The sequence below is a fragment of the Mus caroli genome, unplaced genomic scaffold (genome assembly GCF_978045245.1).
Source record: "Mus caroli unplaced genomic scaffold, Mus_caroli_1 scaffold_3, whole genome shotgun sequence".
NCBI classification, from domain to species: domain Eukaryota; kingdom Metazoa; phylum Chordata; class Mammalia; order Rodentia; family Muridae; genus Mus; species Mus caroli.
The window spans coordinates 13,018,325-13,035,549 of NW_028227258.1; the positions used below are offsets into that span (position 1 = coordinate 13,018,325).

Genomic DNA, 17,225 nt, shown 5'->3' on the forward strand with positions numbered 1-17,225 from the left:
CATAAACACAGCATATCTCACAGATATACATGAGCACAGTATATCTCACACACATATACATAAACATAGTATGTAGCATACATGCACAAACATAGTATATATCACACACATACAAAAACACAGTATATAACATACAGACACATAGAAACAGTATATCTCACACACATTAAGCACAGCATATCTCACACACACGCAGAAACATAGTTTATAACACACACACACATAAACACAGTACATAACATACACACACACACATACAAACATAGTATAACACACACAAAGATACTTTAAAAGAAAAAGGAAATGATCAAATTACAGAGAAGATATATTCAAACATACATACCCAACAAGAAATTAATATCATGAACATATTTAAAATTGCCATAAAACATTAATACAAATGTGCAATGAATATAAAGAATTGGGTCATATTAAAAAGATAATGGTGAAGGCAATTGCTCTCTACAGGAATAAACATGAATTGGAAAGAAGAGTGAGAACCATTTCTTTCCACTGGTGTTCCCTAAATATTAAGTGATATTAGCCTCTGACAACTAAGTTCTATTTCAAGCCAATACCCATTTTTGCAGAATACCAGACCAGCTCCGAGTCCTCACAGTGTATGTATGTGAGCCACACGGTGGCCTCGCTTCGCTTTGTCCTGTCCCCATGACTGTGAAATGGGGGCAGAGATGCACATCCTGCTGTGTGTCGAGGTGTATCAGTAAGCGCAGGGGACAGGAGAGAGATGATGCACCCCACAAGAAAGCAGTTAATGACAGACACTCTCCTGGATAATGATTCCTTAATTACAAAGAGGATTAAAAAAAACACTTTCATATGAATTATTCACAATAATACTGATATAATATTCATACCAGGCATCGCTTTAATTTATGCTGTTTTAAATTTCATTTAAGCTATTCATTTAATGCTTTGCAATATTTAATGCAGAAAACAGGACTTGTGAATGCTGGATGGAAGAGTGAACACTGGAGGAAACATAATAAAAACTTAAGTCATTTCTCAATGTTCCTTTTCCACTTTCTGCCATTGTATCTGTAAAATGCAATAGGGCCAAAATCATAATTCAAAAATGAAAGAATAAAAAAGGTGGCCAATTACAGGTTATCATATGCTAATCCCAAGAATAAATATGAGTTACATAAAATAACCAAAATAGACAAATGCTATCAATGCCGGGCATGGTGGCGCACGCCTTTAATCCCAGCACTTGGGAGGCAGAGGCAGGCGGATTTCTGAGTTCGAGGCCAGCCTGGTCTACAGAGTGAGTTCCAGGACAGCCAAGGCTACACAGAGAAACCCTGCCTCGAAAAACCAAAAAAAAAAAAAAAAAATGCTCAGGATTTGAACACTACTCTAAGCAACTAGCTTTTGCCTTTGCCTCATACAATATCCATGCAAGCACTTTGCAAAGCATACTATTTAAGACCCTGGTATAATAGCTGTCTTGTATGAGGCTATGCCAGTGCCTGGCAAATACAGAAGTGGATGCTCACAATCATCCACAAGATGGAACACAGGGCCCCCAATGAAGAAGCTAGAGAAAGTACCCAAAGAGCTGAAGTGGTCTGCAACCCTATAGGTGGAACAACAACATGAACTAACCAGTACCCCAGAGCTCATGTCTCTAGCTGCATATGTAGCAGAAGATGGCCTAATCGGCCATCACTGGGAAAAGAAGCCCCTTGGTATGGCAAACTTTATATGCCCCAGTACAGGGGAATGTCAGGGCCAAGAAGCAGGAGTGGGTGGGTAGGGGAGCAGGGCTGGGGGAGGGTATAGGGAACTTTCAGGATAGCATTTGAAATGTAAATAAAGAAAATATCTAATATAAATAAATAAATAAATAAATAAATAAATAAATAAATATAGGAGAAAATTGAAAAAAAAAGACACTCTCTGGGTTACAACTTTACATATAATTATTCTTAGTCTAGGGAGACTTTTAAGAGCATGGTAGTCTAGTATCCTAACCTTCATATGTCTGTAAATCAGGACCTAAGGGCTTGAGAGCTTTCATTCCACAACTAAGATTTCCTATGGCTCAGGAGAGCTTTCCCAGACTGGGGAAGTTTGGAACCACCTGGTGAGAGTCCACACTCACTCCTTTCTACAGAACATCACTGAACTCCGACTCTCCTTGCTTTTAGCTTTCAAGAAGAATCACTAAGGGCAAGCTCTGGTCTTAGGAGAGAAGATGGATTAGAAAGATCCATTTCCACAGTTCAAAGGAAAAGAATCCAAACGCTTCCTCTTCGGAATTCTGAAACCTCACACTAGCTCTTTGCTAACCAAAGCAGTCTCTGCCTACTCACCTGGAGAATTCTCTATCTTCAGACAACATCACTTGGGAGGACAGCCCACTTACTACTAACCTACCACACGACCCCTCGAGGACCAGACCATCCTCTGTCATCTGTCACCTGACTTTAATGTCCTACTAATTAATAGCAGAGAACTGATGTCCCATTCAGTCACATGTTTATCCTGTCCCCAGAGGCTTAGGACAAGGACTACCACTTACCGATTGCTCAGGGAAAACCTATGCAGATGAGGTAAGCATCGGAACTTAGACTGATTCTAGGCATGTCTGAATATATTAAGTCCTGAAATCCCAAAACCAAGTAAAAAGTACTGTTGCTCCATGGCCCTTTTCCAAAACCCCTGAGGTGGAGTCCACGATCATGCACATTAATATTTATTTAGAAAAAGATGGAAATGGGAGCTGGAGAGATGGCTCAGCAGTTAAGAGCACTGACCGCTCTTCCAGAAGTCCTGAGTTCAAATCCCAGCAACCACATGGGATCTGATAGTCTCTTCTGATGTGTCTGAAGACAGCTACAGTGTGCTCATATACATAATATAAATAGATCTAGGAAGGAAGGAAGGAAGGAAGGAAGGAAGGAAGGAAGGAAGGAAGGAAGGAAGGAAGGAAGGAAGGAAGGAAGGAAAGAAGGAAGGAAGGAAGGAGAAAAATAGTCAAAGCAATATAGAGAAATGATAAATTATTTCCTGTCAGATCATGATCAACACCTGAGTTCAAGCAAATGAGGCATTGCCATCCAGGTATTAAGTAAAGTCTAAAGTTGATAAAACATTTTAGATCTTATAATTGACAAATCAGGCCAGAACAGAGCGCAACTTGATTGAGTTACAGACAGCTCAGAATTCAGCCTCTCTTAACACTACCACGGTTTTGTCTTCTCAAAGACCAACAGTAAAAGCTAGGGAGACAAACTCAAACTGTCTTTTCTTAGGTTCAGATCTGTTCTAACAAGTAATGTTTGGGAAGACAGGCAGAATCCCTGTGCAGACAAGGGTGCTAGACACCTCCTCCGTGGTGCCCATAGAATTTGGACTAGATTGTTTAAAGGCTATGTGACTGCACCTTTGGCAAAGCTAGCCACCATGTGGCTGCTGGGAATTGAACTCAGGACCTCCAGAAGAGCAATCAGTGCTCTTAACCACTGAGCCATCACTCCAGCCCCCATACCACAGTGGCTTTAAACTTGTTATAGAGCTGAGCATAACAGTGAATTTATGATCTTCCCGTTTCCATTGCCCACGTGCTGGGATTACAGGCATGTGAATACAGCCAGGGATTGAGCCCAGAGTTTTGTGCATGCTAGGCAAGCCTCTACCTACCATGTTACACCCCCTGCCCAGATGCTGAATAATTTGTGAAGTATAATGATAAATGGCCAGCAAGGCATCCTTGCATTTAACTGTGGGCTCAAGAGAAGCTAACGTACAGAACTAAGTATCATTTCTTTATGACTTTGCAAAGCATCCCAATCTAATATTAAGCCCTCTGTGGGAAAAGCAAATGGAAAAATTCAGTGAATGGCCACGTTAATAAAGTGAAAAGACTTGTCTTCTTGTGAAACATAGCCCATCTGAAGGCATAAAGCACACAGATAAATACATATTTTGCCACTACAGATGCTGAATGACAAACTACTCCATATGGCTGAGCAGTTGGTCCTAAATTAAAATAATGGCAAGAGGTGAAGACAGTTTGGAAGCAACATTAAAATCAGTGTGAACAGCTCTAATGATGTGTGCAGCCGCTGCAGCTATAGGGCGAAGGCGTATTTGCTGACACAAAATGAACCACTCGGGACAGCATCCCCTGTCAGCCCATACGAAACGGAGATGGGAGACAGCAGCAGCCGAAATACAAGCAGCAGCCGCTGAGGTAGGTGTGGAAAGGGATTTGCTACCAAGCAGCTCTGGTCAACGGGGATCCATTAAAAATTCTAAAACAAATGCAGATAGACTATGACTGGGTTCTCCCCACTGCCCCCACCTTAGTTCATGCCTACGTATGACAACAGAGAATGTGCTTTTCAGCAAACTGGGCATTCTTCATAGCCCATCAACGCGGCACACACTCGTACTTCATAGATAGATAGATAGATAGATAGATAGATAGATAGATAGATAGATCCCTTATGGAGCGTTGGAAGCACGGCTCTTGGCCGAAAACTAGACTGTACAACTGCAGGTTTGCCACAGTCTGATGTTACAGGAGAGAACTATTTCCACTCCCTGCCTCTGAAGACTCTCCTCAGTGTTACATTCTTTTTTTTTTTTTTTTTTTTTTTTAAAGATTTATTTATTGATTATATGTAAGTACACTGTAGCTGTCTTCAGACACTCCAGAAGAGGGAGCCAGATCTCGTTACGGATGGTTGTGAGCCACCATGTGGTTGCTGGGATTTGAACTCTGGACCTTTGGAAGAGCAGTCGGGTGCCCTTACCCACTGAGCCATCTCACCAGCCCAGTGTTACATTCTTAAGCTCCAGCTCTTTATTATTTTATACCTAGTAAGGAAAATGGGAAGAAAGGCAAATAGTCTTATTTCCATAAAAATGCATACACATGCACGCACGCGCACACACACACACACACACACACACACACACACACACACACGACAAAGCATGCGGGAGTCTCTGTGTTTGGCAAGCTAAGCTCTGAATTTTACAGAACTCTGATGAACATCAGCAATATCACTGTTCTGCAATCAAAACAAGTGAGATAAATATCTATTTCATCTGTGGAAGTATGAATGCTTGGGATGTGCCAATCCCTCCACTGACACATGAAGAGTTCATGGTTAAAGTCATTAAAAACATGAAGTGAACTTTCAAAATCCCCAACAGCGCCCAGCTGAATTCATGGACAAAACCGGCAACCAATAAATTCTTTTTTTTCCATTTTTTATCAGGTATTTAGCTCATTTACATTTCCAGTGCTATACCAAAAGTCCCAGAAACACACATCCTGAGTAACAATGGGAACAGGCAACTCAGATCAACCTGTTTTAAAGGAGTTTGGTCATCTAATGCTTTCTCACCCAGGATCACTTGTACTTGTCAGCCACTGCCTAAGCTTTACCTAGGCTGCACCCACTGAAGAAGCAAGTGTGGCTGGAGGCACTGCTACCTGGTGTCAACCCTCCAACACCCAGTTTTAGTCTACCCTCTCCATCAGCCGGGCCAGCACCATCTTAAGATTCACTTAAGTCTGAGGTCATTTCCATCCATCTGCCCCCTCCCTTCAGCTCACAAGTCTGACCTGTGCTGTAGCTGAAATGCTCTTCCTGCCTCCTTCAGATCTCTCCCCTTGGGTGCTCCCCATAGAAACCTCCTTCACTTCTAATTATCCTCAGTTAGCAACTGCATCCCACAGGAGCAGAGCTGAAAGAATGATGCATCTGATTAATCCACATCTAATAACGTTAGTTAAATCTTTGGTTTTCTAAACGGGTGACATTTTATAAGATCTAACTCTGCATTCCATGGCTGACGTACATTTCTTCATTTCTTCTTGTCTTTGATATATTTTCAAGCTTTCTAGGGAACTAACAGAAAGTTGGGCACAAGCCAACATGGTAAGTCAAGAGGTCACATTTATATCTCATCTCTGTACATTCTACAAAGAAGAATTCTACACCGAAGAATTCAAGTACACACAAGGTTTTCCTTTCTCACCAGAACTGCCCAGTGCCTGTAGCTACAAATCTCAGAGAAGGCCTATTAAGTCTCTCAGCTACAATAAGGGTAGGAGTATACCAAACCCAAAGCTGTATTTCCACAAGGCCAGGGCCTCTTTCCACCCCCTGACACTGACTCTCTCATTCGTGTGTGTGGGTGTGGCTTTCTCTTCAGTGCACTTTGTCTTGCTATGATATTCACTCTCTCATTGTCACAAGTTAGTGATTTGGTTCTCATTTCCCAGAAATAAATTTGAAATAGAGACAAGATGGAGAAAAACTATTTATGTGTTTGAATTTATAATATGGACAAATCAGTTAGGCACATGATAATCTGCCCCAGTGATCCTTGAGAATAATTCCATACTTTTATCCCTGTCTGAGGTAAGTTTTAAGAATTTTGGGTATTAATTTGCATACTCTGGATTAAGCAGAAAAACATTCTAAATTTGAATTAAAACAATAAACCTTTGCTTACAATAAAATGTAGTGCCTCCCTTGTCCACGGGTGTGATGGCGTGTGTTATGGGATGGGACTGCCCATGCTTCTTTGCATGAATATTGGTGGAAGAGCTATCAATTTAGCATAGATAGTTTTTTACAAAGATGGAAAGTTCTACACATTTAGAACTTGGAGTCAAATGAAGACTCATGGGAGAGAGCGCTGAAAGCCTTCCTGCAGTAGGAGAATGTCATCACAGAAAGGCCGCTCCCTAGAGCCTTTGCATGTTGCTATGCCTGGGTGCCTTGCCCCTCACTCCTCTGAGATAATAGAGTCTGTCACAAAAAGACCTCTTGAACAGAATAGGTGAAGAAAAAAGAGAGACGCTTGCTGTAACCATGACCACAGCAAGAAAAACCACTACTAGTGAGTTGCATTGTGGGACTCCAGGGCTTCTCTTCTGCTCACAGCCTCTGCCTAGCAACTCTCGAACGTCCGGGGGTCTCTCAGTAAGATGAACTTTTCTCTAATTCAGATCAGCTCTTTTTATCCTTGAATGCCAAAATCCAATACATGAATTCTTTGGCCCCAAAATAGAACTGTCTATAAAGTAGCCAGGTAGGGGAATGATCATAACTGTTGAGCTAACATGAACTATGAGACATTATTAGCAGGAATGGGTATCTTATTATATCTTAAAGCACACAGCAAATATAAAACCTTTGGGTGATATTTGACCAAAGAACGAACCAAAAACCGGAGCTCGTAATGGAGTAGAAGATGTATAAACTGAGAATAAAGGTTCCGGACCTCACTTTAGTACAGCCTTTCTGCTCTAACAGAATAGCCTCTGAGCAAGTCTTAACAGAAGAGCACGCAAGTGTCCTTACAGTAAATTGGCATGGGGGAGCTGACATGTGGGATATGCATGTGCTTATAAATTCACAAGTAAGTGCTTATGTTTATTTTTAAATTTCTAATCCCAGTAAGCATGACCCTTAAACATATGGACTAATCCTTTCTATTCACAGACTGCGTCCTTCTCCATTTACAGAAGCTCATCTCACGTTTACCAGGCATCTCGAATCATACTGATTTAATAAACGTGTGTCGCAAACCTGCAAGTTGTAGAAGGAACAGCAAGGCCACCTCTGCATAGATGCTGGGTCACACAATCGCAAAGACATCTGCAGGGGGACCTAATTGAGGACTGCCTGAGAGATGGAGGATTGCTGATGTACACAGTGCCAGCCAATCAGGAACTGCTGTTTAAAAGAGATGCACTCTTAGGACCAATGGGGTGCAGGTGGAGGGTATTGAAGGAGCTTGCAGCAGCGTTCAGAGAAGCCTGCTGAGGGGTTCTCACCGGCTCCAGGAGTCTGTGTCATTGATTCCGTGCCACCTCACCTCCAACCCCCAAGGGGCAGGTAGGGTAGGACAGCAGGCAGTCCAGGGCACAGGCAAAAGAAGGTGACTACATGTGAGACTCATTTATAGACAGATTAGAGGGACCCATCTATACCTGAGGTGTCAGAGCCTGAGAGGCACCACTACTCAAAGCTGTCAAGTACCAATCCCCACAGCTGGCTAGCCTAGCCCAGAGGCAAAGCCTCCACAGGTCCTTCTGTCCCTGAGCTCTAGAGGACTTGAAGCAGTCAGCCCTGGGGTCTGCTCCTAGGACTGTGGCACTCACCAGGACTGTTCAGCACTGCCACAGGGTCTCCTCTTCTTCCCACAGACTGTGGGTACCAAGAGGTCCCCAGGCAGGTGGCTGGTAGCATGGTAGCCCTAAAGGGTCTTTTAAAATTCATAAACCTCTCACAGTAGATAGAAGGCAGGTACAAGTGCCCTGAAATGTCAAACGGGGAAAGATAATTTGTGGCTGTAAGGGAATCGTATAGGTGACATGAAGAAGACGGAAGGAATGTTCTGAAGGACGGTGTGCTGTGTAGGAGGAAGGTGCTGGAGCCAGGGCAGTCTTTATCCACCTCTTTGTTGTAACTTCTAATTCTCTGTATTCTTTCTTTTCTTTCATTTGATTGTCTTAAGTTTTGGTTTTGTTGTTGTTGTTTTTGCTTTGTTTTGTGGTGCCAGAGATTAAACCAGGACTTCACGCAAATGCCAGGCAATCACCTGAGTTATATTCCTCAACCTGTTTTGTATTTGTTATTCTGAGGTAGACTCTTTACTCAATTACCCAGGTTAACCTTTAACTCATTCTAAACCTTAGGTTGGACTTGAACTTGTGACTCTCCTGCCCATGCAGCCTAGATTAAAATCCTGGGCTCAGAACCCAGTCCCACCTCCTTCCCTTGTTTCTTTGAGCCATGGCGCCAACCCACATCTCTGTTATTTAGCCAAGTTGTTTACAACAGACTGGTCCATTTCTCTCAGCCATCCCTCCCTTCGCTTGTAAAACAGATCATGGTAACTTGAAAAATATAGAAATACATAAAGTAAAGGAAGGAAAAGGCAGTAGGTAGCATTGCTCCCCTTCTCTCAGTTCAGTACAGAGAGCCGCTAGGAATAAATCGTACGTGGTCAAACAAAGGAAGGTGCTTTGAAGTAGTATCTCACTATGTGACCCTGGCTGGCCTCGAACTTGCTATGTAGACAAGGCTGCCTTAACTCCTCACGGTTGGGAGTATAGGGTATACCACCATACAGGTGCTTCAAGAAGGAAAAAACTAATGCCAGAGAGATAGGAAGGCAGTCAAGCATACAGAAAAAGACAGACAGACAGACAGACAGACAGACAGACAGAGACAAAAAGACAGACAAGAAGACAAAAAAAAACAGATAGGTTAATTTTAAGTAATACACTCATTAGTAGATTAAAATGAAACAATATACCTTATTGTGTAACTTATTACTTTAATATAGGGTGTCCTTTTAGGTTGGTATCAAATGAAAAATGTCACTGGATTGTTCTCATAGCCCCTCTAAATTCATAAGTGGGAAGATAGCAAAGAAAGGTTTTATGGAAGACCATTAAGAAAAGGGCATCTCGTCTATTACACCTATGCTGTTAAATGTGGAAAGCAATAGATATGACTGTCCTCTCACTCTAGATGAACTGAAACTAAGTTACAAACTCAATTTGTGTGGTCACAGTAGTTCAAGTGCTTCATGTGGCCAGGAGTGGTGGTGCACGGCTTTAATCCCAGCACTTGGAGGTAGAAGCAGGCGAAGATCTGAATTCGAGGCCAGCCTGGTCTACAGAGTGAGTTCCAGGACAGCCAGGACTACACAGAGAAACCCTGTCTCGGAAAAAAAAAAGGGGGGGGGTGGTGGAGAGCTTCATGTGACTAGTGAGTGACACTGGATATCATAGACACGTAGACACACCCTTGCAGAAAGCTCCAAGGGGGCTGAGCTCCCAAAACTCAGCCTGGAATGTTTATCTCGCTTGGCAATTGATACGGGAGTTCACCATCCAGAATGCATGGTTGACAGTGAGACAGGAAAAGATGGCCACCAGATCTGAAAGGCTCCCTCAGTTCCCACAGGCATGGTCCACTGGTTGCACTGAGCCCAGAATATCTCCAGAAAGAGAAGACCAGTGAGCAGAGGACACCTGCCCCCCAGAGGACACCTGCCCCCCAGAGGACACCTGCCCCCCAGAGGACACCTGCCTCCCAGAGGACACCTGCCCCCCAGAGGACACCTGCCCCCCAGAGGACACCTGCCCCCCAGAGGACACCTGCCCCCCAGAGGACACCTGCCCCCCAGAGGACACCTGCCCCCCAGAGGACACCTGCCCCCCAGAGGACACCTGCCTCCTGGAGAGTCTGCATTGAGTTTTGTTTCTTGCTGTGCGCTTTGGGTTATTTTACTACCTTGTTTGTTTCATGGGTCTTTAGTCACAGGCTTGCATTCTATATTTTACTCAGAGAAGATTCTAGAATAGTACTCAATCAAATGCCACTAAATTGCAAGAATGCACCGTGTCCTTCTAACCATAATCCCACTGCGGGACACTCTAGCTGCTTCTTGGTAGTTGGCTATCATAAACAGTACTGTTATAAATGTTGGCCTATCGACGTCTTTCCTACTTTTCAGGATGAAAATCTGCAGGACACAGTGCAAGGAATGGCTCTTCTGACTCACAAGGCTACAAGCATCCATAACTTAATAAGTACCGTGAATGACCTTTCTGAAGAGTTAGACCAATGTACCCTGTCTGATGGCAGAGCAAAGGCCCTCTTAGCCATGCTAGGCCCACAGATGAGAATTATCCATCTTATTAATTTTTGCCAATAGGATAATTTTCACTTGCTGTTGCCTCATCATTAGTAAGGCCAAAGATCTATCTGCATGCTGATTGGCTATTTGAAGATCTAGTAAATAGTCCTTTCTATGCATTTTGCCACGCTACCTGTGGGTGTTTATAAGCTGTTTTGACTTTTGTGACTGACTGCTAAGAATGATTGGTTTACCTCTGTTACTTTTTATGTTATGGGCACTGAATGTCAGTCTTCCTCAACACTCTCCCATGTGCTCAGCACCTGCCTCGCCTGCTCAAACCTCCAACTACTCAAATCCCACTCCTGCCTGCTCAACTTAATTCTTTACCTGCTCAACATCCTCACACCCATTCTGTTTTGAATTTGCTTTAAGGTCTCTTTTGCCATTCCTAAATTTTTCTCTAGGCTTTTTGGGGTTTTGTTTGTTTGTTTGGTTGTTTGGGTGTTGTTGTTGTTGTTTATGTTGCTGTTGTTTTGGGGTTTTGGTTGGTTGGTTGGTTGAGGTTGTTGTTGTTGTTGTTGTTTGGGGGTTTTGGTTGGTTGGTTGGGTGGGTGGTGTTGTTGTTGTTTGGGGGGTTTTGTTGTTTTTGTTGTTGGTGGTAGTTTGTTGTTGCTGTTGTTGTTTTGTTTTTGTTTTTGATATGTGGTTTCACAGTGTAGCCCAGACTAAGCTGGAACTCCCAACAGTCTTCTTGCCTCAGCGCCTTGCATGCCAGGATTATGGGGAAGAACCACTACCTACACCCGACTTTAAGGTTTCCTGTAACAGTCTTTCAAGATTTCCCTTTCAGCTCTCTTGGTTGTTTTAAAGATGTTGTTTCCCCATCTGCAATTACAATCATCTTTCCTTCTGCATTTCCTTTGCCTTAATATTCTCCTTTGTTACATACCAAACTGCAACCTGCATGGAACTTATTTTGTGTATGATAAGAAATAAGATCCCTTTCTTTTCTTCTAAAATAACCAATTGTTTAAACATCATTACATTAGTTACTTTTTGTTGCTGTGATAAAATACCATGACCTAAAGGCACTCATAGAAGGAAAAGGTGTTCTGGCTTATGGTCCATAATGGGGGAGAAGGCCAGACTCGGTTACTAAGCAACTACGCACCAATGGCTCACAGCATGGTGAATGTCTGTCTACCTCTGTTGCCTCCTCTGACACATACTCCTCAATGAAGACACTGCCTCTGCCCATGGCAGGGCAGCACATGAGCTGATGGACAGCCCTTCAGATCAGTTTACTCAGATAAAGGTTGTAACCTCATCGGTGTCAAATTCCATCTGATCTATCAACAAGCCGTAGAATGGCCAAATGTTAATCCACTTTCCTAGAGCTACTGAAATAGTACTAGCTCCTGAAAACCGGCCCAGCACATGAGACAAGCCTCTTGAGGGGACGCCATCCCTACCTCCCACGCTCCTTGGCATGGCAGCTGTTACGTGTCCTTTGCTTTCTCATCAGATCTCATTTCTTCCATCACACTCTGGGGCCCTTCCTCTCCCCTCTGGTTATAATAACTGCTCTTGGTAGGACCAGACCTCAGTTTCCCAAAAATCTTGATACTGCCCCTCCCTGCCAGTCATTGTTCCAAACTATTGTCACCCATGCACAAATGAGGAGTCTTCATCATTAAGGCATAAAGGAAAAAAGAAATCTTACTAGCCCGCACCTCTCTCCTCATTACCACCAGTTCATTTTGTGTCTTCCCCCAGCTCTGAAAAGTGTCTGCACCAACTACTGCCTTTTCCTTTTTGAGACTCACTAATTGAATTCCCTCAGACTGCTCAAAATTTAACTGTGGTCACCACTAACCTCCATGTTTGCCTAAAACAACAGACAGGTTGATGCTCTACTCGCAGCAGCAACTTCCAGCACTGCACATCAGTCTGTGACTGAGGTAGCCTCATGTGGCTTCAGGGACTCCCAACCCCTGCTGTTTTAACTGGGCACCACCTGTCTCTTCTCAGTCCTCTTCAGAGAATCCTCCCACCTTCCATTCTTGCCTGCAAGAGTGCCCCCTGGGCTCACAGCGTCCCAGAAACTCCAGTCTTCTCTTACAAACTTTCGACGTAGTCCTGTCCAGCCCTATTCCTCGAAATGCCTTACAGCCTCCACATCCAACCTCAACTCTGCTCTCAAACCCATATGTACATCAAAAAACACTCAATATCGTCACTTGGATAGCTAGTCAGTACATCTACCTACCATATGCAGTATCAAAGCACAAAAACAGGGGGCTGGAGAAGTGGCTCAGTGGCTCAGAGCACTTGGTCTTGCAAGAGGAGCCACATTCAGTTGCTAGCACCCACATGGAGGGTAACACGTGTCTGTAACTTCAGCTGCAGGAGATAAGACACCTCTCCTGACCTCTCTGGGGTCCTGAATGCACATGGCGCAAAAACATACACACAGATAAATACATATATGCACGTAAAATAAAATAAGCATTTTTTATGTGCATGACTGTTTTACTTGTATGTATGTCTGTGCACTGAGTGCATGCAGTGCCCTTGGGGGTCAGAAGAGAGTGTGTGTCTCCTGGACCTGGAGGTTATGAGCCTCCATGCGGGTGCTTAGAATAGAACCTGGGACGTGTGGAAGAACCACCAATGCTATTAACTGCTGAGCCATCTCTCCAGTCCTTAAAATAAATACTTTTAAACCCACACAACAGGCCTACAGAATCCAAGCATCCTTCCGCACCGTAGCTGACCACTCCTGCTTCTTGCCTCAGTTGCCCTAAAAACCTTCTCATCACTTTCTACTCTATGCCGCATTCTCTCTCCTCAATTCTCGTCCCCTCCAGTGGTTCTCAGTCCTTTCAAGTGACTAGTCAGACTACAAAAGTCTCAAACTTTTCCAGTGACATCTCATCTTCTAAAGTGAAACTCTTTCTTCTCGAACCCCATAAAGTCTCAATCTGAGCGATGACCCACCATCCAAATTCATCTCTTATAACTACTGTATCACTTATTTTCCAATAAAAAATTATCATGTAAATAGATTAATAAGTAAAACTGTGATCTATCATCCATACACACATCAAACTAATTTTCACTCCATGATCTTTGTTCCTGCTCCCCACTCTGCTGACACACGGATTCACAGACATCTGCTGACACACTACCCACAGATACATGCTGACACACTGATTCACAGACATCTGCTGACACACTACTCACAGATACATGCTGACACACTGATTCACAGACATCTGCTGACACACTACCCACAGATACATGCTGACACACTGATTCACAGACATCTGCTGACACACTACTCACAGATACATGCTGACACACTGATTCACAGATACCTGCTGACACACTACTCACAGATACATGCTGACACACTACTCACAGATACATGCTGACACACTGATTCACAGACATCTGCTGACACACTACCCACAGATACATGCTGACACACTGATTCACAGACATCTGCTGACACACTACTCACAGATACATGCTGACACACTGATTCACAGACATCTGCTGACACACTACTCACAGATACATGCTGACACACTGATTCACAGACATCTGCTGACACACTACTCACAGATACATGCTGACACACTGATTCACAGACATCTGCTGACACACTACTCACAGATACATGCTGACACACTGATTCACAGACATCTGCTGACACACTACTCACAGATAGATACATGCTGACACACTGATTCACAGATACCTGCTGGCACACTACTCACAGATACCTGCTGGCACACTACTCACAGATACATGCTGACACACGGGCCTAAACCTTGTCTAACACATAGTAGGTGCACAGTATTTGTTGAATAAATAAGCAAACAAATGTTCATGTGTAAACTTGTTATGAACTTAAATAAACACTTTAGCTTAATGAACATATAAATGGCCAAGTGATTTTTCAAGTGCTACTCACTTTCCGTTGTTTTACAGAGTCCAATTTTATGAGCCAATATGAAGCCACTTTTGTTTTATAATGCTTCCAGTTATCCATGATCTATTGGGGGAGAGAAGTTAACAAATTTAATTTAGAATGCTCGCCGAGAATAGTGAATGACCCCGTTATCCATGACTGTATTCATCCGTGCAGTGACGGCTCTATGAGACTACTTATAATAACAATTCTACCATTCATAAAAAGATGCCTGAAGAGATTTAGACAAGTCAGAAGTTCTAAACCTGAGCCCATTTCTTTCGCTCCAGTAAGAGTAATATCACTCAGAGAGTAAAAGTCAGAAATCCTTGGATACACACATTTTAGGTAGGGCTCCAACACAGATTTTCCTATATTTACTCAAAGGGCTGTGTTACCCACATAGTGATAGAATATTGAACAATACATTCAAAGTCAGCCTATATTTAATTAGAGTTCTACTAGCCCTTTGTTTTGTATTACCTACAGAATTCTACAGAATTCCTCAATATACACCCTAGTAATGGATACTGTAGCAAGCATTCAAGTCTGGAACACAGCGGACATACAGTAAAGAATCTAACGCCTGACATTAATTATTAATTACATTTCATTAATTGTATAAGCCTAACAATCTTCTTTGTAGAAGAATCGCAATAGCCACATACATTAGTTCCACTCTCTCGTTTTCTAATTAAAAACAGCAGACCTTAATGGAACCAAGGTGATCGCTCAGTGGCCAAGAGCACTCGTTCCTCTTGTAGGGAACCTGGGTTCAATTCCTAGCACCCACTTACCAGCACATAGTCTATGACTCCTGTTCTAGGGGCTGTGACGCCATCCTTGACCTCTGAGCAGCGGGCACACATGTGGTGCACATACACACATGGAGGCAAATATTCAATAAAAGAAATAAATTCGAAAAGAAAATATCGGATCATAAAAGACAGACAAAAATTATGTGCCTGCTTCAAAGTTACTGGCTTTTCTTAGAAATAAACATTATCAAAGTGAGTAAAAACATTTCCAGGCTGGTGCTAAAGCTCAGTGGGCAAAGATGCTTGCTGCTGAGTGTAACCTTCTTTCAATTCCTGGGACCAACACACATAAACACACTAAATAAAAAGATGTAAAACATGTCTATCACAATGCCTTATACTCAATCTAAATTTTCTTTTGTTGTAACAAGCTCCCTGACAAACAACATCTGACTTTCACTTTTGAAAAAAAAAAAAAAAACTTAGCACAAAATTCAAAAGACTTGGATAATTAACGGTAATTCTCTAATAACAATAATATGATGCCGTTGCAGATTTTTGCAGCAAGAAATCTTTCTCTTGTTTCGTTATTTCTATGCACTTGCGGATGAACAATAAGAGGACCCAGTGTGAGCTTTGGTTCTTATTCTACATATGACCACTAGATGGCGCCTTGTCTTGTGGGGAAAAGAAAATCACAAGCCACCAACCCTACCCCCAAAACATTCTGTGGCCGATGGATGATCTAACTATGGGCATTTATAAAGCGTGTTGGGCGGATAAGAGAAACCTTGAGTGAAGAAATGTTCTTCCATCAAACCATTTCCGTGACCTTGGATTTCTTTCTAAGAGAGGAGCAAGTCCTGACTGCGGAGCGTCTGAACGTCTGCCACCCAAATGCTCCACTAGGTGGCGGGCATGAAAATAACTCATCCAGGCTGTTTCAAAACGTGATTTTCCAGGCATCACCTGTAACTCCTCTTGACATTTTATACCAAGGCGCTATTTTCATCCTGTCTCTTTTCATCTTAAGCTCTTCAACTTAGTTTTTAAATAGAAGAGTTTACCCTGATATTTATTTGATCATGGGGAACAGTTATTATTTGATGCTAATTATTCTTACTTGAAAGCCTTATTATATGATAAAATGTTCCTAATAACTAAAATGAATTCTTTTACTTTGTCAAGTCTCTGGGGGCTGAAAGCAATATCAATTACATTTCCTATTCAATCAATTACAATTTGACCAGAAAATACGTTTGTTGTATGTGTGTAGATGTATAGGAGGCATGTGTGCATGTACATATGTGTACAATGCACATGTATGCTGGTGTTTATGTGTGTGCACATGTGTGTGCATGCATGCCTGTGGAGGTCAGAGGTCAGGCTTGAATGACGTTTCCCTGGGACCTGCGGCTCACCTCTGGGAAACCTCAGGAGTCTTCCTCCCTCTGCCTTTCCAGTACTGAGGTCACAGCTGCAGGCCACCATGCCAGCTCTTTATGTAAGTTCTGAGGACCCAGCCTAAGACCATGCTGGCCCAGGAAGGGCTTTAGGAACAGATCCATCTCCCTGGTCCCAGGCAACACGTTTTAATGCCCTCAGAAGAGTAGACAGATGCTCTTTGGATTTTATACAAATACTCACATCTTCTAACAGGAGCTCCGACTCTGCGTCCGACTTCCCCGGAAAGCGGATTCTCATGTCCTTGAGGACAAACAAGGTCTGACTGGTGAGGTCGTCTTCCTGCTCTTTGGTTTTCAATTGCCGCAAAGACTCATTCTTAAATTTGAAAGAATACAGACACATGGAGGGGGGGTCTTATTCCACTG

At 42.9% G+C, this 17,225-nt stretch overlaps 1 protein-coding gene across 3 annotated transcripts in view; it reads right to left on the bottom strand.

Moving 5' to 3' along the window:
- Positions 1–17,225, bottom strand: part of Ttll7 (tubulin tyrosine ligase like 7) — a 131,861-nt gene that overhangs the window by 23,913 nt on the left and 90,723 nt on the right. For all 3 annotated transcript variants that reach the window (XR_015046656.1, XM_021157826.3, XM_021157823.3), the window contains 2 exons: positions 17,041–17,175; positions 14,639–14,719 (listed from right to left, as the gene is read on the bottom strand). Coding sequence is in view for 2 of the 3 variants with exons in the window: in XM_021157826.3 (XP_021013485.1) it covers positions 14,639–14,719; positions 17,041–17,175 (216 nt within the window). In the remaining variant the exon portion in view is untranslated. The remainder of the gene's footprint in view (positions 1–14,638; positions 14,720–17,040; positions 17,176–17,225) is intronic.